The sequence below is a fragment of the Silurus meridionalis genome, chromosome 29 (genome assembly GCF_014805685.1).
Source record: "Silurus meridionalis isolate SWU-2019-XX chromosome 29, ASM1480568v1, whole genome shotgun sequence".
In the NCBI taxonomy this organism is placed as follows: domain Eukaryota; kingdom Metazoa; phylum Chordata; class Actinopteri; order Siluriformes; family Siluridae; genus Silurus; species Silurus meridionalis.
Window position 1 is genome coordinate 11968012 of NC_060912.1, and position 13146 is coordinate 11981157.

A 13146-nucleotide genomic window follows, 5' to 3' on the forward strand; every position below is an offset into this window, starting at 1 on the left:
GATTGTTCTGCTGCGCAGGCGACGTCCCACCGAGGTGCTGCTTCTGTTGCTGAAGCAGCCTCTGGTGGATCACTTGCTGCAGAATTGCTGGAGATGACAAAGGCTGTGTCCCTCCTTGTCCCGGCTGCATCTGTGGACCACCTCGATCAGGCCCTTGCATTGCAGCATTCTGCTGTTGCTGCTGCATTTGCAATCTGTGCTGATGCTGCAGTCTTTGCTGCAAGGCTACAGCAGCCTGCTGCTGTGCAGTGTTGCCTGGGTAACCCTGCTGTTGAGCCGAGTTTCCTGGAAAAGCCTGCTGCTGAGTCAAGTTGCCTGGAAAAGCCTGCTGCTGGGTTAAGTTGCCTGGGAAACCCTGCTGCTGGGTTGAGTTCCCTGGGTAACCTGGTTGCTGTGCTGTGTTACCTGGGTAACCTTGCTGCTGAGCCGAGTTTCCTGGGTAACCCTGCTGCTGGGTCGAATTGCCTGCGTAACCCGGCTGCTGTGCAGAGTTGCCTGGGTAAACTTGCTGCTGTGCAGAGTTGCCTGGGAAACCTTGGGTGGAGTTGCTTGGATAACCCTGCTGTTGTGCCGGGTTGCCTGGGTAACCCTGCTGCTGGACCCCAGGTTGCACGCCTGGTTGTGGCTGCTGACCTTGTTGACCCATGTAGCCCTGCTGCTGTTGGAATGCATTGTGATTTCCTCCTGGCTGTTGCTGTTGCTGTTTCTGCTGTTGTCTCCTTAACAACATCTCTCTGAACTGTGGATTCATGTTGGCCACGTTGGGAGGCACTTGGCCTGGGATTCCTTGCTGTTGCTGCTGTGGTAACCCGGCAACTTGCTGTTGCTGAAGCAGGGGTCTCTGAGGTTGTTGCATTTGCTGCTGTTGCTGCTGCTGTTGAAGCTGGGCAAGTTGGGCTTGGCCCATATTCATTGGTTGTGGAAGCCCACAAGTGTTGACTCCCACTGGCTGAGTGCTCATCGCTCCTGGCCCTCCCTGTGCACCAGCAGGACCTCCTGGCCCATTTTTATACTTGCCAACCCGCTGCTTTATAAATGCAGCCATTAGTTGTGGGTTAGAGCGAAGAATGTGGAGAACCTGTTGCTGCTGCTGAGGTGAGCTAGGTGACCGCAGGGTTTGCAGGAGTTCCTGCATGGTTCCCTGAGGAAGACTCCCACCTGCCATTCCACCTGCAGTACCACCCTGCAGTCCACCCTGCACCATATTCATCAAGGCATTGTGATTTGGCATTTGCTGTTGCTGCTGTGGCTGTTGGGACTGCTGCATTTGTTGCTGCATTGCAGCCACCCCAGGCTGATTCATGTTTGGAGCTCTCTGCTGAGGTGGAATTCCCTGTCCAGTCCATTGCTGCTGAGCAGAAGGCTGAAGCTGCACATTAGCTCTTTGCTGCATCTGCACCTGTGGAGGAAGCTGGCCCTGTGCATTAGCCTGTGGTACAGATTGCTGCTGCATGGGTCCCACTCCAACCATCATTCCTTGAGGTCCCTGCTGCTGCTCTATCTGACCTCGGGAAACAGTAGCTTGTGCGTGAGGAGGTATTCCTGTTCCACCTACCATGCCAACTCCTGGATGGGTCATTCCCATTTGCACTTGAGGTTGTTGGTGGTGTGGGTGTGGAGGCATCATGCCTGTCTGGTTTGCTTGCCTCTGTAGTAGTTGAGCTTTTGCCATGTTTCTTTGCGCATCTGCCACTTGCTGAATCTTTTTAGCGATTTCCACAGCTGCTGGAGGAGGACCTGATTGTTGCTGAAGTAGACCGACCCCTAAGCTGCTGGGACTTGCAGGGCCCAGGCCTGGTTTGCCTGTTGAGCCTGGAGGTCGTGGGCCATACTGAGCCATACTGTTTGGATGTGGTGACTGTCCTGTCTGTTGTTGGGAAACCATTTGAGGCTGAGGAGACGCCATAACTCCTGGAGCACCTTGCATTTGCTGAAATTGTTGATGGCCAGGGTGCTGGGAAGGCATGTTGCCCTGGGGTTGCTGTAGCTGCTGAGGGGAGGCAACAGGAATGCCTCCCATTCCAGGCTGGGGTATAGGTGCCAGACTTTGTTGGGTAGGCGTCTGAGGGGTGGGAGGCTGGGTACCCACCGATGTTGGTGTGCTACGACCCGTGGCGCAGTTGTTGCCCGGTGATGGAAGTCCTCCAGGTGGGCCACCCCCAAGAGGAGGCTGCCCAGTCCGCTGCATGGTGGCCATGCGCCTACGCAACATCTGTGCTTGCTGCAGCCTGTGCTGTAGCTGCTGCTGTCGGAGTTTCTGCTTTATGTTGAGGCAAAACGGTACAGGACACTTGTTCTCCTGGCAGTGCTTGGCATGATAGCAGCACAAAGCAATGAGCTGCTTGCAGATGGGACACCCGCCATTTGTCTTCCGCTTGCAGCCCTTCGTGTGCTGCACCACTCGCTTCATCTTCTGGCACGATGGCAGGGAGCAGTTGGCATTGCGACACTGACAGGCATGCACCAGCGACTGAATGCAGCGCTGGATGCTAAGGCGACGAGAGTCACCAGGGTTCTGCGTGGCTGCCGTCGCCTGGTTGCTACTCTCATCATCCAGACCCAGACCGAGCTTCTCCATCTTGTGCTCATGACCCTTTGTTTTGTAGCAAGTAATACAAAGATCATAGTCCTGAAAAGAAAACAGAAATTCCTGTTAGCACTTTAACAAAAAGCAAGCACAACTGTTTCTCAAAAATTCTCACGAGTGCATGACCAGTCAGAATTAGTCAACTAATATTACCCAAAAGGAGCCCTATCTTACCTCACAGACGGTGCAGTGAAAACGTGTCTCCACGTGATGTTTGCACTCGTTGCAAGTATACACAAAGCGGTCCTGGCTTTGGTTGTGCAGTTCCACCAGCATACACATCGAGCTCCACTTGGCTCGTCGCAGAGAGCTGAACTCCAAGTGCTTGTCCCGAGCCAGTGTCAGGAAGGCGTCACGTCCATCCATCAGGTCGCATGCCATCAGGGGGTCCGGTTCGATGATTGCAGGGAGCGAGTTCACGGCAGGGCCAGCAAGGAGACGGATGACGAAGAACACCTACGAACACCAAAACGATGGGGAGATGATCAGAATTCAATTTGATAGGGGTTTTTTGGTAAAGGAAGACATTTTAATAGCTTGTTTGAAAAAAAAACCTCTTTGTGTTTCTCCATGGTAGCATAGAGTTTTTGGGATAGATCGTTCGAGACATTTGGGACGCCTGGTTTCTTCTTGTTGGCTCGACTCATGCTGCTTTTGTTCTTGTTTGTCTTTTTGTTGTTCTTCTTCTTCGCATTTTTGCTGTCACCCTCTATGGCCTGAAGAATGCAAATATGAAGGATCATTTAGAGGAAAGCAAAAATAACAAACACAAAACATTTATAACATAATAAACAAAACATAACATCAAACTTTTTTTAAAAAGCGGGACCATCTTGAGGCTTCGGGGAGTAAACTCACATCAACGCTTTCGTTGGAGGTGCTGTTCTCCTCTCTTTTCCTCTCCTCCTCTTCTTGCTCCAGCTCTTTGATGCTCTCCTCCAGCACGTTGGGCCAGAAATCGCCCTCAAAATAAGGCAGCTCCTTTGCGCTAGTCAGGCGATCCTCGGTTGCCTGTTTAAAAATGTCCTAGGAGAGGGAAGGAGAGGAAAATGGGCCAGGGGTTACAAGGAAATGTGGAGCAGAGCTTCTTTACATAAACATAGCCCCAGACACACGCATTCTCTCACACACACACACACACACACACACACACGCAGATACCAAGAACCAGGAGAAGCTCTGAGAGGGAACTGGGCCAAAGTAGGGATTCTAAGCAACCTTGTTCAGTATAAGTTCAGCACCAAAGCGATGGCTACCTTGTAATCGTGAACAATTCGCTCTGCCACCGCCTTGTCCAGCATCTTCTTGTACCACTCCTGCAGCCTCTTGGGTTTGGGGATCTTCTGATCCGGTGGGTGGCAGTGGAAGATGTAGTCATCTCCTTCACTTGGCGGACACGCCCAGATGTGTCCAGTGGTGAAGCCCAGCTTCTTCACGTACTCCAGGTAGCCGACTAGAATCTCGTGATACACGCCTGTCCGGAGATGACGTGGCTGAAAAAAGTGCACGCTGTCCAGGTAGGAGATGTACACACGCCTGCGCAGAAACCGACGAACAGATGGAAAGAGAGATGGAAATGAGTAAACAAGTCAGTCGAAAGGATGATAAACATGCTTAAGGCTCAGTTTCCAGGCAACCGGATCACTCGGACACGTGCACTCCACGTGCAATACGCTTCATTCCTGGGTTTTTTTGGCGCAAGTAGGCAGGAGATAAAAAAAAAAAAAAAAAACTAAAAAGGTCTCCATGGTGCATTTTTCTCTCACCTCTGGTTGGGTGGAGGACAGTCCGAGCCGTATTCTTGAACATGCATACCGAAGAAACACACGTCCATGCCATTGATGTCCTCAAACGCAAACAGAGCTTTTGTCCGGTAGGGGAAAGACTCAGCCATTTCCCCATTGTCTACAAATCTGCCAACACAAACGCACAAGCGAGTGTTAAATCCATATTGGATGGTTTAATATATTAATATATATCTAAACACACAACACAACCCACCTGGACTTCATTCCGGGTTTGACTTCGACCATTTTGTCAGAGACATGGACCACCCGGATGGTGACCTCACCAGTTTCCGGATGACTCTGCCTCTTCAGGAACTCGTTCACGCGTGTCTCCAGGAAGTTGCCCAGCTTCGTCTGGGGAAGTCCTGCGGGACGAGACAGGAAGAGGAAGAAGAAAAGACCAGTGCTGTTAGAATGGTGAGAGTATCATATCTATATAAAAGCTCACAGTGGTGAGATGATCAGGTGTCCCATGGTCACCATCACCACTGCACATCACAGGTGACGAGTGGAATAAACTTTCCTGACGGCTCAAACCTTTTCGATACCACCTCGTACTGTTACTGAAGTTACCGCTCCCAAAGCGCAGGGAATTATCCCATCCCCAAGTGTTCTTGTTCAACTCCACACTGATTTTCCAACTATCATTTTAATGAATACAGAAAAATGCGTTTCCGTTCACGTTATGCTCAAGTTCTCTTTTTTTTTATTGCTTAAATTACAGCAGCTCCAATCTGCAGCAGACTTTCTCTTTATTCTCACCATGTCATGTGACTCAGACACCATGAGTGACACTGACACTGGAGACTCCTTACATACATGTTTTAGAAACTCCCAGCGTGATTTTTCTTTTAGCCAGTTCATGTGGATGAACTGTTGCTATAGCAATGATTTGCAGCTGTACTACACACACACACAGTCTCAAAAATCACACTGTGGACTAATCTGTGGCCACGCACACACCCACACACACACCCACGTGCACACACACACTTACGTTTGGCAGTGTATTTATTCTCCTTCCTCGACTTGTTGGCCGCCTTTAAACACCCATCGCACACGAAGCTGCAGAGAGATGAGAGATGTGAGGTAAAGATGAGAAAAGCTCCCTGAGAACACACATACCCCATTCACTGTATGTGCCAAAAGTATTAGGACACCCAACTTCTCCACCTATATCAGCTTCTCAGAGTTATATGCACAGTTGTATTGACCATCTCTGGATGCATGAAATTTTCCCTCCACTTGAACTAGGACACCCAAACCTGTCCAGCATCACATTTGTGCACAAAGCCAGCTCTATGAAGATATGCTTTACATGTTTTGGAGAGAAGAGCTCCTGCTAGAGATCCAGAACACCTTTGTGATGAATGCGAACGCTGACTGCACCCTAGGAACATCAACTCGCCTCACCTCCATCAGCACCTGACTTTACTTCCACCCATGCGGCTGAATGAATCTCCACAAAACCAGTGGAACATCTTCATAGAAGAGTGGAGCTCCATGTAACAGCAAATAGGAATTCAAAATAAATCACACACCAATCTACTGCTCAGGTGTCCACAAACTTTTGGCCTTACAGTGTAACTACCATCCGGTGTTTCCGCGTGACCCGTCAGTGTTTGGAATACAGACATAAAGCAGCAGCTTACCCTGAAGGCCATATCGTGTCGTTGTGCAGGACGCAGATCTGGTGCATTTTACGAGCGCAATCGGAGCATTCCAAAAACCTGCGAGAGGAAAAAGCCGAACAGCCGACCGTTAGAGAGATCACGCCACCACCAAAGTGACACAAAAGTATTTGTATACGAGGAGAGACTTACAGCTCTGGGTCGAGGGTGTCGTTCTTCTTCTTCTCAAACTGGTCTTTATTGATAGATCTGGAGGGGGAGGGGGAGGGGGGGAAGCAGCGGTGAAACGAATCGTTAGTTTATTAGTTCATGCAAATAAGTAGAGAAAACAAAACACAGCTGAGGAGAAACTGAAGACAAGAAGCTGATCAACAAACAAGGAAGGAAAAAAAGGTGTAAATTACCAGTTTATATATAATATTTAGTACATTTTAGTACAGTATGGTATATTATAGTATATACTACAGTACAGGACAATATAACAGTGTAGTATATTACAGTAGAGTATCATATACTACAATATATAAAAGATATGATGTATAGTAGTATTTTACTAAATATTATCGTATTGAACCATACAGTTATTATAGAATATACTACAGCACCATATATCAGAATGTATAGTACAGTTTATTATTGAATATTACAATACAGTCTACTATAACAATGTACAGTACAATATTGTATATTATAGTACTGTATAGTTATATATATTATAATTGTATATAATAGTAAATAGGTAAAACAGTATCTTGTATTATATAATACAGTACAATATTATATCATATACTATAGTTGTGTACAGGTTATTATATTTTATACTTCAGTACACTAATGTACAGCTATAATGCGTTATGGTAAAGTGCGGTATTTTATACTCTCAGTTCCCTGACTTACGATTTTTCAATCTTTAAATGACTATAGTGATACGACAAGATTGTAGCAGCACATGCTCCGCCCCCCACCAGTGCTCGTTCACGTTCCCGCACCCACATACGTATATACTGTAAAGTTTATACAATACTCTAAATCGCTCTGTTTTGCTACATTATGTACTGTAATTTGTTACAATAAGACCCCTGGGAAGGCTAGGTCATGGCTCCACTTACGATATTTTCAAGTTACGTTGGTGTCGTTGTGATGCGTCTCCAGCGTGAGTCATGAAACGACTTATAGTATTGAATTGGCTGGGAAAATATCGTATCAAATCAAATTGTATTGTATCTATTATATAATAGTGCAGTAATAAAAGTGTTTTCTATGCTGTGTAGTTTAGTGTGGTACAGTATTGTGTAGGATTTGATAACCTTTTTAAAATATTTCCATGTTTTGTAGCTTTATGCTAAGTAGAAAAATATAAAGTTGACATGGTGATGAATGTTAATGAAAAAGAGTTAATTACGGAAATGAGTTTGAACGTAATGAAGTATTATTTGTAACATGGATGGTGAGGTGCGGTGCGGTGCGGTGCGGTACTCACGTTTGCGGCTGTGTGGGGTCGTCACTCAGGGACACGTTCTCGCCCTGGATTTCATTGAAACACTTCTCACAGAAGTGGTACCTGTTAGCAAGAAGCCCATATTTGGGTGAACTACACCGTTCGTCAAGAGCACAGCCAATCACAGAGAAGGCACGCAGAGGGAGTCACCAATCAGGACAGGGCAGGGCAGGCACACAGGGCAGGAGAGGGGTCGTCGCCGGAAGCAGCCAATCATGAAGCAGACGGGGGGAGGGGTTTGTTTTTTGGGGGAGGGGACGTGTGAGCCGATTGATTTGATTGGTGGCGTGTAAATTTTCGGAGAGAGGATGATCGGTCGCACCAAAGCAGGCCAATGCAGACATCACAAGCATCAAAGAACAAAGAGGGAGAGAAAAAAGAAAGAGGAGGGAAGGACAGAACGAAGAAAAAAGGGGGAGTGAAAAACAAAAAACAAAAGAATGAAATGAGAAAAGTGGAACAGAGAGAGGTGGAGAAAATGAATCAATACGTTCAGGACAAACACGACTGCCTAACCAAAGCTAAAGAAGCCAAGCAAAGCAACCTCCTATCCACCGAGCCCTTACATCTCTCTCTCTCACACACACACACACACACACACACACACACACACACACACACACAATGTAACAATAAGGCCAATGGAGGGCAAAAATGAACAGGTGGATACGGAGGAACAGTGTTGGTGCACCTGAGACCCATCATCCTGTCAGAGCACTTTAACCAGAATCCTCATCTGTAGCATGGTTTACACACTCACACCATCATATACACACACACACAATTGTATTCACACATACCATCGAATGCACACAATCACACACACACAATTACAACCCCAATTTTAAAAACAGATGGGACATGTGTGAAATGTAAATAAAAACAAGAATGCAATGATTTGCAAATCTCATAAACCCACATTTAATTCACAATAGAACACCGAAAACATACCAAATGTTCCAAATTACCAAATTTTAAGGAAAAAAATACGGTAATTTGGAATTCGATTGCTGCAATACGCCTCAACATATTCGGGCTGAGGCGACAAAAGTAAAAGTGCAATTAAACATTTTGCATCTAATTAATTAATGAATGATTAAAAGCCAAAGCTTATTTAACATGTACTAAAGTAAAGTGAAAAACTGTTCTGTAATCAGACGAATCAATGTTTTTATTTCTTTTTGAAAACCATTGGCACCACGTCCTCCGGATTAAAGAGGAGAGGGACCATTCCTGTTTTCAGCACCCAGAAACCCAGAGCTGTTGATCAGCTAGAATCCTGTATCAGACACATACGGGACAACATTCCTCTCCCTAAACTTCAGCAACTGGTCTCCTCAGTTTCCAGATGTATACGGACAGAAGACATGATGCTACACAGTGATAAACATGGTGACGTCCAAACCGTTTTTGAGACGTGTTGCAGCCATCAAATTCAAAATGACCTTATTTTTTAAAGTTTAAACATTTGATTTTGTTTTATTGTAAATAACATTAGTTTGAGATTCGCAAATCATTACATTCTGTTTTTATTTAGATTTTACACACACACACACACACACACACACACACACACACAGCTTACAGTGTGAGGAGTCTGTGTTAAAGTGTCTGAGCTGTAAGTTGAGTAGGAGAGCAGGAGTGAGACGACACTCAGTACACATAGAAAACACACACACTGCTGAGGTCTGCGCTCTGATTGGTCAAAAGGAGTTGATTAGTTCTCTATAACAGCAGCTTTAACACGATCGCGCAGATGTTTTTTCATTTCCATAGCAACGGTGACAGGCGTGTGCGTCACACGTCGCGTATTAACGGGAGAGAAGGGATTATATGAGGAAGGAGTCTTCAGTGTCAGAGGACAGAGAGAGACGAGTGAGGAGACGAGTGTTTAGTAAGTCTCTCCTGTAACCAGTGTTAAATGTAACTCTAAATGGATATAAAATGCTCAGGGAGCTGCTGGTACAGGAAAATAATCAACCCCTGACTGACTGCATTAATATTCTGTTTGTGTGTGTGTGTGTGTGTGTGTGTGTGTGTGTGTGTGTGATATGGTTTGTGAGTGAGCGTGTGTGTGTGTGTGAGTGTGTGTGTGTGTGTGTGTGTGTGTGTGTGTGTATATGATATGGTTTGTGAGTGAGTGTGTGTGTGTGTGTGTGAATATATGATGGTGTGTATGTGTGTGTATATGGGTTGTGTGTATGTGTGTGTGAATATATGATGGGTGTGTGTGTGTGTGTGTGTGTATATGATATGGTTTGTGAGTGAGTGTGTGTGTATGTGTGTGTGAATATATGATGGTGTGTATGTGTGTATATGGGTTGTGTGTGTGTGTGTGTGAATATATGATGGTGTGTGTGTGTGTGTGTGTGTGTATGGTTTGTGAGTGAGTGAGTGTGTGTTTATGTGTGATTTTGTGTGTGTGTGTGTGTGTGTGTGTGAATATATGATTGTGTGTGTGTGTGTGTATATGATGGGGTGTTTGTGTGTGTGTGTGTGTGTGTGTGTGTGTGTGTGTGTATGATGGCGTGTGTATGATGGGGTATGTGTATATGAGGGGGTGTGTGTATGATGGGGTGTGTGTGTGTGTGTGTGTGTGTGTGTGTATGATGGGGGGTTTATGTGTACGATGGGGTGTATGTAATATGATGTGTGTGTGTGTGTGTGTGTGTGTGTGTGTGTGTGTGTGTGTGTGTGAGAGAAAGATAGAGAGAAACTGACCTGTTTTGGTAGCTGAAGTAGGCGGCATCTCGGGGGATCGTGCACAGTTGTTTCCCGTAGCAGCACAGAGTTTGAGGAGAAAATTCCAGCTGAAAGAGAGAAAGAGTCGAAAGAGAGCGAGAGAGAGAGAGAGAGAGAGAGAATGGTATGATTAATAAAGACTGAAATGATGTACAGTGTTGTGAATAGTTGAACGACTCAGCAGTTTGAGTTTTAATGCTGATAGTGTTTGATCTGATGATGTTCTTCATGGTCTCTGAAGCTCTGCAGAACAGTGTGGAACAGTGTGGCGTGACAGATTCATGTGGTCACCTTGCGTCCGCAGCAGAAGCCGAGGCCCTGCATGACGGGGTCGATCTCCTGCTCGAACACCTCGGCCAGCTTGGAGCAGTACTTGTAGACGCGCGAGGTCTTGCGGTTGTACAGCCAGGCGTTGTTGAACATCAGCCAGATGTCGTCCACGTACTGCCACGGCTCCTGGTACTGACCCGTGTCCAGCTTCCGCTTTATGGTGGACAGGTCCATGGGGTTCTTCACGATGTCGAAGTAGTCCTGTGGAGAAGATGAACCAGACTGGGGTTAAAGCGATCACCCCTGTTGCGGGGTCACGGTGGGCCGAGCGACTGAGCAGTGGCGTACGTACGGGAATGCCTAGGAGCTGCGGGTCCACAGGCTGGCGGAAAGGCAGCGACTCGGGGTCCTGCTTGTAAAGCGCTTCCAGGGTGGGCATGAGGACCTCACGCATCTCCTCCGGCTTAAAGACTGTAACACAGATATAGTTCCTATTACAGCTACTCCCCACCCCTGGTGGATACAAAATCTAGAGAACATCTTCAATCATCTACACATGAGATTTTATTACTGGCTCTGGTATTCCCATGATGCCCCCTTGTGGCTTAATGCCTGAATTACAGCTTGTTGAAATAAATGCAGCTCTGGTCACGTGTCGTACACGTCACTTAAAAAAAAAAACGGACACGGAAAATAACGTGTACATGCTCTACTCTGCCTGCGGAACTACATGGTGCACCAGATCACACAGACGACTGTGTGTGTGTCCGTACTTTTCTTCTTGCTCTCCGCAGTGGTGGACGAGTCAGTTGTGGTCTCTTTTCCTTCTTTCTCCTCTTTAGGCTCGACCTTGATCTCCGGCTTCTTGTCTTCTCCACTCTCCTCCGTAGACGCCTCCATTGGCTCCACCTTACAAGACTCCGCCTCTGGCTCCTCCTTCTTAATCTGCTTGACCAATAAGAACAAAACGATTACAAAAATAAAAATAAAGGAACGCCACATGATTGTCTACGCTGCGTGTTACATCACCAACCTCCGGTTTCTCCTCGGTCTTCACCTCGTCCTGCACAGCTTCAGTTTTCATTTTCTTCTTGTCCTCCTGTGCCTCTTCCTCCTCGTCCTCCTCTTCTCCGTCCTCCTGTTTTTTGACCTCCATTTTTAGCTCGGTTTCGGGGGCAGAGTTCGGCTCGAGGTCGACGGAGGCAGCCGAGGCAGGGGTCAACGTCGGGCCGTCCGTCATCATGACCTGCTTTTGAGACATCTGGAAGAGACGGAGATTTAAATTGAGGATAAATCAGAAGAGAAAAGTAAAAGGGGGCAGCATCAGAGACGGCGTCACTCACCGGGGACTGAAGCTGAGTGTTCTGCCCCAGAGCTTCCTGTGAAGGCACAGACAAAGCCTCGGAAGCTCCGCCTCCCTGCGACTGCATCTGACTGGCCCTGTCCAGCTGCTGTGGAGTGGGCGGGGCCATAATGGCCGAGTTGGGCGTGTGCGGCTGAGGGGTTTGACTGCCGGGCATGTGGGGCGGAGTCTGATGAGGCGTGGGCGTGCGTCTGGCCGCTGGGGAGGGCGTGGTTTGGTGGAGGGGTGGGGTCTGGAGTTGCGACGGAGGTGGGAGGTTGGATGTAGAACTTGTGGGCGGAGTCTGAACAGCTGGACTATTGAGCATTTGTGGATTGGACATCTGGACATGGGAGAGGATTAAATAAGTACAATATAAATTATAAAAGAAACATAGGTGTTTATAAGTGGATTTGGGTGGAGGTGTGTGGGTGGGTTTGTGTGTGGGTTTGTGTGTGTGTGTGTGTGTGTGTGTGTGTGTGTGCACGCACTCACCTGGACCGGGCTGGACACGCCTAACGGGAACTGGTTTGGATTGAACTGGTTTTGCAGCTGAGCCATGGAAGGCTGCGCCATTCGAGGTACCCCCTGCATGCCCAGCTAAAACACACACACACACACACACACACACACACACACACACACACACACACACACACACTTCAATTAATACTCATGAGGGGGATAAATGGTACCATCCAATATGGCGTGTTTTAGTGAAAACCCTTCAGGGTATCTTATATATATATATATCTACGCATCTACGCAGAAGCAGAACCTTAACCACGAATGTTGCTTACGGCAGCTTTAATTCACATTATATATTAATATGATTAATATTTATTATTCTTGATTACCTGGTTGATGTGCTGAGACTGAGCCCCCATCTGACCAAACTGATTCATACCTGCACAGGTGGAAGAAGGGGGGCGGGATTAACAATATAATAATAAAAATAAATTCTGCATTTATTAGTTTAGTCTGACCATAACTACTGACATTTCTGGATCTGCAGTGTGTGTGTGTGTGTGTGTGTGTGTGTGTGTGTGTGTGTGTGTGTGTATATATGTACCAGCAGGATTCGGCATTCTGTTGACCATCTGGTTCGGTCCAGTGGGACGAAGGAGTGACTGATCTGCCAGAGGACCATCTGAGAAAAAAAAAAACGATCATCACTCGTTCATTTTATACACACACAATAATCTGTGTGTGTGTGTGTGTGTGTGTGTGTGTGTGTGTGTGTGTGTGTGTGTGTGTGTGTACTCACTCTCCGAGTGTGTGCTCTGTTT

At 46.9% G+C, this 13146-nt stretch overlaps 1 protein-coding gene across 1 annotated transcript in view; it reads right to left on the reverse strand.

The window, feature by feature from the left end:
- The window catches only part of ep300b (E1A binding protein p300 b), a 31486-nt gene that overhangs the window by 1549 nt on the left and 16791 nt on the right, over positions 1-13146 (reverse strand). Inside the window, 21 exon segments of the mRNA XM_046844049.1 lie at positions 1-2629; positions 2762-3043; positions 3142-3303; positions 3446-3613; positions 3844-4123; positions 4354-4500; positions 4589-4739; positions 5372-5439; positions 6027-6104; positions 6198-6254; positions 7486-7596; positions 10225-10313; positions 10537-10776; positions 10868-10986; positions 11289-11460; positions 11549-11776; positions 11859-12200; positions 12353-12457; positions 12715-12764; positions 12930-13007; positions 13125-13146. The exon segment at positions 13125-13146 is cut by the window's right edge and continues 81 nt beyond it. Coding sequence (XP_046700005.1) covers positions 1-2629; positions 2762-3043; positions 3142-3303; positions 3446-3613; positions 3844-4123; positions 4354-4500; positions 4589-4739; positions 5372-5439; positions 6027-6104; positions 6198-6254; positions 7486-7596; positions 10225-10313; positions 10537-10776; positions 10868-10986; positions 11289-11460; positions 11549-11776; positions 11859-12200; positions 12353-12457; positions 12715-12764; positions 12930-13007; positions 13125-13146 — 5578 coding nt within the window.